The sequence below is a fragment of the Mus caroli genome, unplaced genomic scaffold (genome assembly GCF_978045245.1).
Source record: "Mus caroli unplaced genomic scaffold, Mus_caroli_1 scaffold_2, whole genome shotgun sequence".
NCBI lineage: Eukaryota > Metazoa > Chordata > Mammalia > Rodentia > Muridae > Mus > Mus caroli.
In genome coordinates, this window is record NW_028227257.1 from 169,235,428 (window position 1) to 169,250,313 (window position 14,886).

At 40.1% G+C, this 14,886-nt stretch overlaps 1 protein-coding gene across 1 annotated transcript in view; it reads right to left on the reverse strand.

Moving 5' to 3' along the window:
* The window catches only part of LOC110308162 (uncharacterized), a 76,570-nt gene extending 61,985 nt beyond the window's left edge, over window positions 1–14,585 (reverse strand). The window contains exons 1-6 of the mRNA XM_085828685.1: window positions 14,350–14,585; window positions 8,753–8,867; window positions 8,425–8,598; window positions 6,889–6,995; window positions 3,516–3,549; window positions 2,483–2,672 (exon numbers count right to left, since the gene is read on the reverse strand). Coding sequence (XP_085684811.1) covers window positions 2,483–2,672; window positions 3,516–3,549; window positions 6,889–6,995; window positions 8,425–8,598; window positions 8,753–8,867; window positions 14,350–14,585 — 856 coding nt within the window. The remainder of the gene's footprint in view (window positions 1–2,482; window positions 2,673–3,515; window positions 3,550–6,888; window positions 6,996–8,424; window positions 8,599–8,752; window positions 8,868–14,349) is intronic.
* Window positions 14,586–14,886: the final 301 nt, after the last annotated feature.

Genomic DNA, 14,886 nt, shown 5'->3' on the forward strand with positions numbered 1-14,886 from the left:
AGCCATCACTGGAAAAAGAGGCCCATTGGACTTGCAACCTTTATATACCCCAGTAAAGGGGAAAGCCAGGGCCAAAAAGTTCGAGGGGGGGCGTAGGGGAGTGGGGGGTATGGGAGACCTTTGGGATAGCATTGTAAATGTAAATGAGGAAAATACCTAATATAAAAAAGGGAAAAAAAAGTCCTTGAACCTTCAAATCACCCAGAGGGGCACAGGACAGTGCCCCTCAGTGCCTTACATAGAAGAGACTGTGCTGCCTGCTTGAGAATGTGTTGCACTCAGTACTAAGTGGCATGCCTTCATCAGACCCTCCCCACAGGTCTGGGACACAGAGGAAGAGGAGGTGGAAAAAGAGTAAACCAGAGGGAACTCCAAGGAAACATTGTCTCCCAAACACAGCAGGACTGTCACACGTGTGAACTCACAGAGACGGTGGCAGTACACACAGGGCTTTCATGAATTCAAGTCCCAGTGCTAAGAGAGGAAAGTGGGCAAAGGCTCCTCCTGTCAAGAAGCTATCTGCATCTGATGCTTGCAAAGGAAAAATCAACTTTCTCCAATACTCTCATGGGATATATTCACCACACTAGAAGGACGATCTCATGCCAATAGTAGCTGGCCAACACAAAGCAAACTCAATTTTTTTTTTTTTTTTTGTAAAATGGTTTCTTCTTGCTGGGCTTGGTGGCGCACGCCTTTAATCCCAGCACTCGGGAGGCAGAGGCAGGCGGATTTCTGAGTTCGAGGCCAGCCTGGTCTACAAAGTGAGTTCCAGGACAGCCAGGGCTACACAGGGAAACCCTGTCTCGAAAAACCAAAAAGAAAAAAAAAAAAAAAGGTTTCTTCTTATTTTTGTGTTTTTATAGGTTTTATATTTGTGTATTCTGTGTTTCTTTCTTGAGTTGGCTGTTTTTTTTTAAAGAAAGAGACAAAATATTTCGAGTTGGTTGAGTAGGAGGGTGGGCGGGGTTGGGTGAGTAGGAGGGTGGGTGGGGTTGGGTGAGTAGGAGGGTGGGCGGGGTTGGGTGAGTAGGAGGTGGGCGGGGTTGGTTGAGTAGGAGAGAGGGCAGGGTTGGGTGAGTAGGAGGGTGGGCGGGGTTGGGTGAGTAGGAGGGTGTGCAGGGTTGGGTGAGTAGGAGGGTGGGCAGGGTTGGGTGAGTAGGAGAGAGGGCAGGGTTGGGTGAGTAGGAGGGTGGGCAGGGTTGTGTGAGTAGGAGGGTGGGCAGGGTTGGGTGAGTAGGAGGGTGGGCAGGGTTGGGTGAGTAGGAGGGTGGGCAGGGTTGGGTGAGTAGGAGGGTGGGCAGGGTTGAGAGAGTAGGAGGGTGGGCAGGGTTGGGTGAGTAGGAGGGTGGGCAGGGTTGGGTGAGTAGGAGGGTGGGCAGGGTTGGGTGAGTAGGAGGGTGGGAAGGGTTGGGTGAGTAGGAGGGTGGGCAGGGTTGGGTGAGTAGGAGGGTGGGCAGGGCATAGGAGGAGTTGGAGAGGGGAAGCCTGATCAGAATATAGTGTATGAAAAATATTTTTCGATAAAAAAGAAAAATGTTTTTTAAAAATAAAGAAATGAGATTGAGAGCACTTGAGGAAGATGCATTACAGGAACACATACAGATATGCAGCATACGCACATGCATGTGCACTCAAACACACACATATACAAATACATTGACACCCTCATCCCACAATATTGTAAATCATTGGAGCAGATAAAAATTAGATACATCAACCTTAAGGAAGCTAGCTCAGTGTATTCTGGTGTTTGCTGTGCAAGCATGAGAACTTGATTTCAAATCTCCATACAAAAATACATATGACTCACATGTGCCTGTAAGCCCAGACTTTGAGAGCAGCAAACAAGATTATTAGTGCTGGTGTGCCAACCTACCTTCAACCTCAATGAGATACCATCTCAAAGGAATAAACAGGGTAATGATAGAGCAGGACACCTGAACTACTCCTCTAGTCTGTGCATGCAAACAGATGCTCACACCGAGGTATACACAAACACACATATATGCACACACACACTTAATAAAAAATCAAATATTTTTTAAAGATTATAGAAGACAACGTTAACATAAGCCAAGTATAAGAGAGGAGCCAATAAAGCAACAGCTGTAGTCTTAGAGTGTCTCCTCAAACTATCATATGGCAGAGCCATCATGGAGGGATTCAGCATCCTTTACCAAAGTGACTCCAGAGAGCTGCTTCAATCCTCCAGCCACATGAAGAAATAACGAAAAGGCACAGCCCACCAGCTTACTGTATTGGCTAGCTGGCCTGTTCCATTTTTTGTAACACATGAATCTAATGTAACAACCCCAAGGTCAGAGTGTCATGCTTGCTTACTGAAGCTCAGAAGGCTTGGTGGCAGTGCATGTGGTGACTAGTTTCCTGTTCTTTGATATCAAGCATGCCTGTGTCATGAGCAATACTCTAATTCTCACTCATCAATACCACACACAGAGGCTGCATGCAAAACCCCTACCTTTGCTCTGCCTCCTGAGCTGTTCAATAAGTTGCAGAATAGTGTCGAAACTGATCATCTCACAGTCTTCTAAGTTTCCCTCACATGGTGATATTAGTTTGTTAAGGTCAACTATAAGATTTCCTTGTTCTTTGTCACACATAAGATCTCCTTGTTCTTTGTCAAACACAAGATTTCCTTGTTCATTGACCTACAAATTGAAAAATAGCAATTTCAGATTCTTCATGTTGTGTACCGCATATACTAAATATAAAGAAGAGACAAATACTCATGTTTTACATAAGTAACAAGCAAGATGCTTCTGAAAGACCTAATTTTGACAGGAAAGACACCTTTACTATTGGTGACTTTACAAATGTTTTGGGAAGAAATATTTGAATATAACAAAAGAATCTTAATTTTTATTTTATTTTTCCTATTTTTTTTTTTATTTTTTTATTACATATTTTCCTAAATTACATTTCAAATGTTATCCCCTTTCCTAGTTTCACCTCTGAAAAATCCCAGATCCCCTCCCATCTCCCCTTCTCCCCAACCCACCAACAACCATTCCTGGTTCTGGCATTCCCCAATTCTGGGGCCTAGTGCCTTCCCAGACCAAGGGCCTCTCCTCCCATTGATTACCAACTAGGCCATACTCTGCTACAAGTTCCACCATGGGTTTTCTTTGATTGGTGGTATAGTTCCAAGGAGTTCTGGGGGTACTGTTAGTTCATATTGATGTTCCTCCTATGGGGCTTCAGTCCTCATCAGCTCCCTGGCTATTTCTCTGGCTCCTTCACTGGGGACCTTGTGCTCTGTCTAATGGATGACTGTGAGCATTCATTTCTGTATTTGCCAGGCACTCGCAAAGCCTCACAGGAAACAGCTGTATCAGGCTCCTGTCAGCAGACTCCTGTTGGCATCTGCCTAGTGACTGGGTTTGGTGGCTGTTTATGGGGTGGATCCCATATTTCTAACTCACTTTATAATGTATTAGTTTGACTTTTATGTTGTATCTTAATAAATATGATTTTAAATTAATTTCCCATACCTCTTCCTTTACATCGGAAGTTTTCTTTGAAGACCTACAAAAAAATGATATCCTTTCAGATGAATATTAAATTTGTAAAATAAAACACACAAAAAGTTTATTTCCCCTATCCATAAAACTTACCAGGTATTACAAATAAAGTTATATATTTCCTACAAAGGAAACAAGCTTTGGAAAAAAAGAGGAACATTGATATACAATTTATACCACTACTATAATCATAAAAAGATGGAAATTACAATTGGAGACACAGCTCCAGTTAACAGCAGGTACAGCTTCTGCACAGGAGGAGTTGAGTGCAGTAGCCAGGACTCTGTGTGGCTGTTTGCATCACAACCAACTCTAACTCCAGCTCCAGAGACATCTAATACCTGTGCCTTCTTCAGCCACCTGCACACATCTGCACACTCAACTACAAGCGCAAACATGAGCATACAATTTAAAATAATGATGATAATATTCATTTTTAAGTAATAAATGTAAATCCAGTATTATGCTCGTTAGGAACAGGGGAAAAACATAATATGTGATGCTTTGTTTAATAGAGGTAAATAGACCAACATTTCCAATGTCATTCTCAGAAAAATAAGTCTCATATTTAGTAAAACCTACTTTATTAATATTACTGTACTCCTTATATGTGTCAAGAAGAACAAAGACCAAAGTGTGGACACTTTACCCCTTCTTAGAATTGGGAACAGAACACCCATGGAAGGAGTTAGAGACAAAGTTTGGAGCTGAGACAAAAGGATGGACCATCTAGTGACTGCCATATCCAGGGATCCATCCCATAAGCAGGTTCCAAACACTGACACCATTGCATACACTAGCAAGATTTTGCTGAAAGGACCCAGATATAGCTATCTCTTATGAGACTATGCCAGGGTCTAGCAAAGACAGAAGTGGATGCTCACAGTCAGCTATAGGATGGATCACAGGGCCCCCAATGGAGGACCTAGAGAAGGTGCACAAGGAGCTGAAGGGATCTGCAATCCTATAGGTGCAACAACAATATGAACTAAACAGTACTCCCCCCCCCCCAGCTTGTGTCTCTAGCTAGATATGAATCAGAAGATGGCCTAGTTCGCCATCAGTGGAAAGAGAGACCCATTGGTCCTGCAAAGTTTATATGCCTCAGTACAAGGGAATGCCAGGGCCAAGAAGTGGGAGTGGGTGGGTGGGGGAGTGGGTGGGGGAGCATGTGGGGGACTTTTGAGACAGCACTGGAAATGTAAATGAAATAAACACCCAAAAAAAAAAAAGAAAGGGATAACTTAAAAAAAATGGAAATGGTCACCTGTTCTTAGGCCTTACTATGTAATTACTGCCAATTGTTCTAAGCATTGGACTTGCTTTATATTTATTTTAATTCCAAACACAACGTATTTCAGATTCTATAATTGTAAAAATTAAACATAGAAAGACCATGTAAATAGGTAACAGATTTTGAATTCATACTCAGAATTTCTGAAACCATAATTTATTCCATACTACATTATGAAAAATTACATTTCAACTTCAAGGAGATTTCAATGAAATAATAGAAGATGACCAGAAATTATCATACCATTTCAGTAAAAGCTATACGTAATAATCTGACATTTTCAACTGTTTTTTTTTTTTTTTTTTTTTTTTTTTAGAAAGTATCTCAAAGCCCAAATTTTCAATTCACCTGCCTCAGCCTCTTCAATGTTGAGGAAACTGGTAGAAAGCACTCTTATTTTCAAAATCAAAAAAGATGTGGATTGACACAACAGTTCAGTTGTTAAGTCCCTAAGTTGCAAGTGTGAGGGCCTGAGTTTGATTTGCCAGAAATTTTGGGGCACAAAAAAAAAAAAGCCAAGTGTGATTGTGTGGTGTGCACTAGAAATCGAGCCCTGGGGAGACAGAAACAGGAGGTTGCCTAGAAACCTTGTCCACCCAATGGCAGAGGGGAAGAATAAAACTTTCCCAAAAAGCACCATTCCGTAGGCTACAATGGTGTCCAGCTACTGACTCACATAATTTTGATAGGTGAATTGAAAATGGTCTGAGAACCACCCCTGGCATTGGTGCAAAACTAAGTTCTGCAACACTGAATTAGCCATCATCATTTTCAAATCAACCATGCATATAAAAAGAACTCATGGCTTCACTTTTTCCAAAATGTACAGTGAGTCCCATGAAACAGTTGAAAAAATTGAAAGATAAAATAGAGGAAATTTAAGAATAAATGGATATATTAGTTTCTGGGAGGAATTCCAGGGGTTATAAAAACATGAAATTACAAACTGCATTCGGCTTTTCTATATATGTCCTACCAATTCCAGTCCACATAAATTAGAAAACACTAAAATTTCTCATGTGTCTTCAGTGAAGTGGAAATAGTTGGAGGAGAACCAGAGTCCTTCTTCTTTTTTTAGCCTATGCTTCTCCAGTGGTTTTCACATTAAATGCTCGATCAATGCAACCTATTAATGCACAAGTTATTGAAATATAGATAGGCTCAATGACCAATAGGGTGTGTGTGTGTGTGTGTCTGTATGTGTCTGTGTGTGTGTTTGTGTGTGCACCCATGTGTCTATGTGTGTATTTGTGTGCACAGGTGTGCTTGCATGTGTGTGCGTGCACATGATTGAGTGTCTCCATGCATGCAAGCATGTGTGTGTGTGTACATGTGCGCTTGTGTGCTTTTGTGCATGAAGATAGACTTGGGTTTTGTCTGTGGCTGTCCTAATACTCACTGTGGCTGATCAAAATCTTAAGGAAATCCCCACTTGCCAAAGTTATGAGTGTTGAGAATGTTAGGGGTTGACTATCAAACAAAGAAAAACAAAAAACTTTGAAGCAAACAGTCACTGAAGAGAAGAAATTCTTTTCAAAATGTACTTTTATTTACTATAGCAGTTTTTAAAGAAATGAATATAAAAGAGATTTTTAAAAGTAATGTTTGAGCTATTCATTTTCAATCAAATATCAGAATATAGACGTCAAAATCTATACTTTAAAAAAAAAAAAAGGCTAAGCCAGTGATGGGCAGTGTAGAGGAAAGGGAGAAAAGGAGACTCAAGAGTGGGAAGTGGGATAGGTAGGATGAGAGGAGGAAGGTGAGGGGAGAAGAGACGATGGAGGGAGAGGAGGAGATGCCACCATGAACCAGAACCCCCTGGTCAGGAGAAACCTCAAGAAGCAAGGGGTCTCATAGCTGGTGAGTAATTTAGTACAGTGCCAGAACTGCCCAATCCAGACATATAGCTTATAACTATAATATCTGGATTACGTGGGGTTTTATACCTATGTAATAGGATTGGAAATTCCAGCAACAGGGCTTCAGGGATTGTGCACACTATAGAATTCCATAAAAACATAAAGTTAAAAGAATTAGTAACTTTACCTGTTTAATTCATCAACTTTCTCTATCTTCTCTTCCTTCTTTTCTAAAAGTTTTGCCAGGTTGTCATGGTTTTTTAATTGAGCCAGTTTAAGTGGTGTGAAGCTATCCTATAAAAAATAATAATTTATAACTCTCAGAACTTGATATTTCTCAATGGACAATCATGTGGAAGACACAGTGAAGCTCACATCCTCTGAGGGTCTGTGAGCCACATTCTTGACCTTCTCAAACATAGTGCTCTCACACAGATCCATTCTTCATAAGCCATCAGAGTATATTTGATACCTGTATCAGTTAATTCACAACCTATGCCTTAGTGAACCACTTGAAACAAAATGTCTGCCATGGGTTCCTTATACCACTAGTAGAGTCTAAACAGTTCCTTCCATAGCCTGGTGAGAACGCAAATGCTTCTCAAATGCTGTCAGCTCCAAGTCACTGAAGCAGAGAATGTTTGCCAAAAAAGCACCACGCAGAGAGGATAACACATGTCACAGTATTTCTTCCATACTGGACCTATTGTACGCATGTTAATACTATTTCTCTAACAAATGAACATGGCATTTATGTTAGACATCATATTCTGGAAAATAATATTCTTTGAAATATGAAGGATTAAACCCTGTGCTAGAGATGCAGTTAAATAATCTCTCAAGAAAAATATTGAAAACTTTTCAACTATGATTTAAATTTGGGGAATTAGACTTTTTAGTCTAGTTCTTTACAATAAAGCTGTAATGGAAATCAGCATAAAATTCAGTGAATTGAAAATGTGCCCTGGACAACTTCTCCAATAGTATTTACTTCACTTATATTGCATTGTCACTGAAATAAGTATTTAGTTGGAAATGAATATCAAAGTCAACTGTGAGTTTTCATAGGCCAGGCATGGTAGAGAATGTCCAAAAGCCATCACTTCAGAGGTGAAGGAAGATACAAGTTCAATGTCATCCTCATTACATAACAAGTTCCTGGCCAACCTTGATTGTGTAAAATTCTGTCTCATAAATTAAGGGACAACTCTCTAGTTACCTAATTACAACTGAAAGTCCAGTGTTGTCAGAACTCTATGAAATGAACTGACATGCTGAGATGGGTACAATGTGGATTAAACTGACAGAAAGATTCATAATTTAGGCACTTGTAATATAGAAACCCGGTATCTTATTGATGTTTGTTCATGCATTAGAACTATAAGACAACATGAAATCCTGAAAAGCTACAGTTAAGAGAGTACCCATAGGGAAATTGTAAAGACCTTCAGACTTGCCACAGATGGAGGTAATAATTCTCTTTAGAATGTTCATCAGGAGAGTAAAGGAGGAGAAAGTGCTTCAGGGAAGGAAAGCTTGGGAAGAAGGAGTTCCCATCAAATCTGACTCATCTAGACAAGTCTTAATTTTGTGAGATTTATAAAATTCACTTATTACATCTAGCATTTGAGAGATTCTCATGTCAAAGCTGCATCAGGATCCCAATGAAATATTTTAAAGTATGTAGCAAATAATCTGTAAATCAAAGCTGTGTCTTCTGTACCTCATTCCTTATAGTGATGTCAGCATGATGGGCCAGCAGTTTCGCTGCCATTGACATGTTGTTATGCCAAACAGCATAGTGCAGTGCTGTGTTCCCACTTCTCTCCTTAGCATTTGGATCAGCACCGTGTTCTAATAACATGGCCATACATTCTTCACGCTCATACTGTGAAGCCTGTGGGTATTAAATCAAAAAATAGATGGGAAACAAGAGAAAAACAAAAATTCAATAGATTTCAATAATTATTTGCATTTAGCTGAGATCATGTTTTTTTTCCCAGAATCCCTATTGAATCTGTGTCACCCTGAAATTGCTGGGTGCTGTCTACCTTAATTAGTGCTGTGCTGTTGTCACTGTCTCGGAGATCAATGTCACAATTCTGCTCTATTAGAAGGGCAACCAGGTCTGGATGGCCATGCACACAAGCAAAGTGTAACATAGTTCTGTGAAAATGAAGAATTTTTAAGAATTTTAACAAAAATAGGTCAAAACCACACAATTGTTCAAGTAATTCTCATTAACTTGGGGCAGCCAAGTCAAAGAAATTTTTTGCTTCCAGTGTGGAAACATGGCCCATACATTCCTATTTAGGAGGCAAGGATACCATCACTGAGCTGAATGCTTGATGTGTTAGTTACATTTCCATTGCCTCTACCTCCCGAGTGCTGGGATTAAAGGCGGATTTCTGAGTTTGAAGGCCAGCCTGGTGTACAAAGTGAGTTCCAGGACAGCCAGGGCTATACAGGGAAACCCTGTCTCAAAAAAAAAAAAAAAAAAAGAAGAGAAGAAGAAGAAGAAGAAGAAGAAGAAGAAGAAGAAGAAGAAGAAGAAGAAGAAGAAGAAGAAGAAGAAGAAGAAGTAGAAGAAGAAGAAGGAGGAGGAGGAGGAGAAGGAGGAGGAGGAAGAGGAGGAAGAAATGTGAAGTTTCAATTATGGGATAGTAGTTTCAGATACTGGTATGATTTTTCAAAGTAACTACTCTTTACAATTTCTTAATTCAGAAATGCTGCTAATTGAAAGGAAAGAGGTAAAGTTTCTATTGGACTTTAGACCCATTTCTCTAAACTTTCTACTCAGCTAAAGAAAATCTGCACTGAAGCTGTTGAACCTGTGCTTGAATTAGGGAAAGGCTGGAAGAAGCTGAAAAGGAGGGTGACCCTGTAGGAGGACCAGCAGTCTCAATAAACCTGGACCCTCAAGATCTCTCAAACACTGGACACCAACCAGGCAGCATAAACCAGCTGATATGAGGCCCCCAACACATATACAGCAGAGGACTGCCGGGACTGGGTTCAGTCAGGGATGATTCACCTAACCCTCAAGAGACTGGAGGCTATAGGGAGTTTAGAGGTCTGGTTGGGTGGAGTTGGAGGAGTGGGGACATTCTCATGGGACATGGGTTTGGGAAGGGGGTATGAGATGTGGAACAGTCCAAGGGTGTTCCAGGATGGGGGAATAAAATCTGGAGTGTAATTAATTAATTTTAAAAAGAACTACCAAAAAAAAAAAAAAAAAAAAGGGAAAGGCATTTACAAGCCATAGAATAAATATACTATATAACAGAAAATCCAAGTGAATTTGGTGAACTACTGAGTAAAGATAATAGATAAAGATTAGGAGTTCAATGACTTATGTTGAAAATGTTGGAGCATTTTAATAAATTTATATATCAATTCTATTAATTATCACACACAACCCATAAATCATGGAATGAGTAAGACTGCACTTACAGTTGTTTTATCATCAGGCCATTCGAAGTATAAATTAACATATTCTCTGTGATGATTCTCTTCCCATAATGAGGAAATAACATTGACAAAAGAATATATGAACTGCAAATGAATATATTAACTGCAAAACCTTTACATTAGCATTTGGTGCTACTCTAGGTTAATTCTTTGGACAATAGTCATAAATTGTCGTGTGTGTGTGTGTGTGTGTGTGTGTGTGTGTCTGTGTGTCTGTGAGGTTCTGAGTGCATATGAAAGTGCTTATTTGTGTTAGTGTTTGTTTGTGTATGCTTGTGTGCATGTGAGTGTATGTGGGTGTATATGAGTGTATATGTGTCTTTGTGTCTGGATGTGTGCATGTGGGTGTTCATGAGTGTGTGCATGTATGTCATGAGTGTACATATGGGTGCTCATGTGAGTGGGTGTTCATGGTGGTATATGTGCTTGTGTGCATGTGTTTATTAGTGTGTGTGCCTCTATGCATTGTGGGCATGTGTGAGTGTGAATGTGTCTATATATTTGTGTGTGAATGTAAGATTAAGGTTATATGTGTGTGTGCATGTGTGTGTGTGTGTGTGTGTGTGCCTGTTTGCATTGTAGGCATGTGTGTTATATGTGTGTGTGTGTGTTTGTGTGTGTGCATGTGCTTGCATGTGTTCCTATGTATATTCTGGATAAATGATGTTATTAAATCTTTAAATTTCTGTTTTATTATTTCCACTTCAAGACACATTTAAGAAAAGTTTTTCATTTAAATAGTTGCAATATAGGTTATTCATGTTGTCATTTATTGAAATAAATATGTACTTCAATATTCAGGAAGCTATGTTGAATTGGTTTAAATGACAACTTGCCACAACTTAGAATCACCTGTAATCAGAGCCTTAACTGTGGGATTTCCCACATCAGGTTTGCTGTGTGGGGTGTCTATGGGGTATTCTTTGTTAATTTTTATGAAAAGACACACTGTGGGTGCCAGTGTTCCATTGGCTGAGAAATGATACCCTACAGTGAGCAAATTGGTTGCTTTTTGGTTGGTAGTTTAGTTCCTGGGAGCTGGGGGGCAGGGGGATTCTGTTTGGTTGATATTGTCCTTTCTATTGGGTTGCAAATCCCTTCAGCAATTTTGGTTTAAAAATGGTTGGCTGGGAGCTTCAACATCTGTATTGGTCAGCTCTGGCAGAGCCTCTCAGTAGACAGCCATATCAGGCTCCTGTCAACAAGTGCTTCTTGGCATTAGCAATACTGTCTGGTTTCATGTCTACAGATGAGATGAATCCCCTCTCCCAGCCCGGTCCCTTCCTCTGGCCCCATGATTGCTTTCTTTTCCCTCCCAAGTAGGATTGAGGCATCCTCATTTGGGCCCTTCAGCTTGTTAACTTCTTGAGTTCTGAGGATTGTATACTGGGTATTCTGTACTTTTTTGGTTAATATCCACTTAATAGTGAGTTCATACCATGCATGCCCTTGGGGTCTGAGTTACCTCACTCAGGATGATATTTTCTAGTTCCATCCATGGGCCTACAAAACCCAAGATGTCCTCACTCTTAATAGCCGAGTAATACTCCATTGTGTAAATGAACCACATTTTCTGTATCTATCCTTCCACTGTGGGACATCTGGGTTGTTTTCAGCTTCAGGCTGTCACTAATAAGGCTTCTATGCACGTAGTGGAACATTTGCCCCTGTGGCATGGTAGGGTATCTTTTGGATATATGCCCAAGAGTGGTATAGCTGGTTCTTCAGGTAGATATATTTCCAGGTTTCTGAGGAACTTCCAGATTAATTTCCAGAGTGGTTGTGCTGGTTAGCAGTCCTACCAGCAATGAAGGAGTGTTTCTCTTTGTCAACATCTCCATTAACATATGCTGTCATCTGAGTTTTTGACCTTAGCCATTCTGACTGGTGTAATGTGGAATCTCAGGAACATTTTGATTTGCATTTCCCTGATCACTCAGGACTTTGAACATTTCTTTGAGTGTTTCTTGACAATTTGAGAGTCCTCTGTTGTGAATTCTATTTAGATCAATAGCTAATTTTTCATTAGGTTGTTTGGTTTTTGGTGGTTAGCTTCTTGAGTGTCTTTATATATTTTGAATATTAGTCTTCTCCAAATGATATAAACAATCAACAAAACCAAAACCTGGTTCCTTGAGAAAAATCAACAAGATAGAAAAATATGTAGCGAAACTAACCAAAGGGCCCAGTGACAGTATCCAAATTATCAAAATCAGAAATGAAAATGGAGACATAACAACAGAAACTGAGGAAATTCAAATAATCATCAGATCATACTGCAAAAGCCAACACTCAACAAAACTGGAAAATCTAAGTGATATGGATGGTTTTTCTAAACAGACACCACATACCAAAGTTAAATCAAGAGCAGGTAAACTATCTAAACAGGACCATATCCCCTAAGGAAATAGAGGAAGTTATCTAAAAAAAGCAAAACAACAACAACAACAAAAACCTTCCCAAACAAAAATAGCCTAGGGCCAGAGAGTTTCAGTGCACAATTCTATGAGACCTTCAAAGAAGAGCTAATACCAATATTCCTAAAACTATTTCCTAAAATAGAGACAGAAGGAATACTACCCACTTCTTTCTATGAAACCACAATTACTCTGATACAATTACCACACAAGGACCCAAGCAAAACAGACAACTTCAGACTAATTTCTCTTATGACATAGATGCAAAAATACTCAGTAAAATTCTTGCAAACCAAATTTAAGAACACAACAAAAACATCATTCACCACGATCAAATAGGCTTCATGCCAGGGGTGCAAGTTTGGTTCAATATACAAAAATCCATTAATTTAATCTACTATATAAACAAACTAAAAAAATCACATGGTCATCTCATTAGGTTCTGTAAAAGCATTTGAAAAAATACATCCCTTCATGATTAAAATATTGGAGAGATCAGGAATTCAGCACCCATTCCTAAATAAAAGCAATATACATCAAAACAACAGCCAATAACCAATTAAATGGACAGCTTTTCAAGTTTAAAGTTATACTCTCCTGCTCACTATTATGACTGCAGCCATTAAACCTCTTGAAAAACTTGTATAAATGGAAAGAAAGCAAGCCTGCATTGGAGATAAACATATTCTATAACTTATTTTCAGAAAACTGCAAATAAATAACGATGACTAATTGTTTTTGTGTATATAATAACCTGATTAATTAACAAAACTTCAGCTTTTCATTTACAATTGTTTTATGAATCTAAAGGGATTGGGTGTTTGGAGAGTATATCAATATACAGAACAAATAGGTTGTGAAAATTATTACATGTACCATATTTATAATCTGGCTCTTTCCAAGAAACTTCATGAGTTCATGGCAAAAATCACAGATAAGGAAAAAAACCAAGATGCCATCTTACTAGGATGGCATATCAGATGTGAATTTTTTGTGATGCACAGATTGAGAAAATGATGTGAAACAAACCACTCCATACAAAATTGCTGAGGGAACCAAAGCTATAGTATAGATTTCAGATGATGAAAAACACGAAGAAATATCAAGGTCAGGTAGGAGTAAAGGGGATGCAGCCTGTGTGGCTATTCAAAGGCCAAGGAAAGCTAAACCTTCCAGAATATAAATCATGTGGTCCTGATTGTCCGCCATAAGCTACAAGATGTGACCATAGTTTCAAAAGCCTGAAAATCAGCTAGAACTAGCCTTTGAAAATGACTCCCAAGAGTAAAGGTAGCATTGAAGGAGTACACGTTGGTTCTCTGTATACTTCCCATGGGTGTACTCAGACTCCAAATTGAAAGGGTGCCTATTACGTAAAGCAAGTTACTTTGGGGAATTGAAGGAATAAAATTTATTAACACGTGCATGAAAGTAAAGTCAACTAACTATAGTGCCTGGGAGAGAAACAGGAAAAGAGGAGGGTTGGATATCAAAACATTAAGAAATTCAAGAACCAAGGGAGTTCTGTGGTACACAGCTCTAGGTCTGCAGTGCCTGCCTCCTCTGACTTCATGGAGCAATAGAAGAACTGCCAAGTACTGAGATTACCAGGACACCTTAGTGACAAAGGTCACCAGCACTGAAAACATTGGCAGATCCCTCCTAGTCCTAGTCCTTGGGGCTACTTAGGGAAGCTGACACTTTCTTTCTCCACCTACCTCCCAGCCTGCCCCTTTCCCCTGACTCCCAGCCCCAGTCACCTGTTTTTCTTGTCTCGGTCATTGATGCCATTTTGCCCAAGTTCGAGTCTGCGCTGAACCGTGGCAACATGACCCAGGCTAGCAGCCTTGTGGATCTTTCTGAAGGCTTTGTAGCTTTTGGGCTGTCTGAGGGAATGGAAGCTAGTAGCACTCCATTGTGTCCTCCCAGGGTCTGGGAAGGACTCCCTCTGGCTGGTGGAGTATTGCCTTTGGTTCCAGCAGCACAGGAAACTCATGGCAGAGCTCCCCACCCACCCACCCACCCACCCGGAGTCACCCCGGCCCTTCCCCTCCCTCTTGGCCCTTGGCCACTCTCAGAATCAACACACTGATGTAGATCCGAGAGTAAATCTTGTCAACACTGCCAGCAAAACCAGGACAAAGCTCCCACAAAGAAGGTCAGTAGGATATAGTCCAGGTAGCATGGGTTCTAGGGTCAACTGAAGGCTGTTCCACTGTTGCCAAGCAACGCATCTAAACACAGGCATGCGCACTCTGACCAATGGGAGAGCTGAAGTCCAACAACTGTGATAGAGG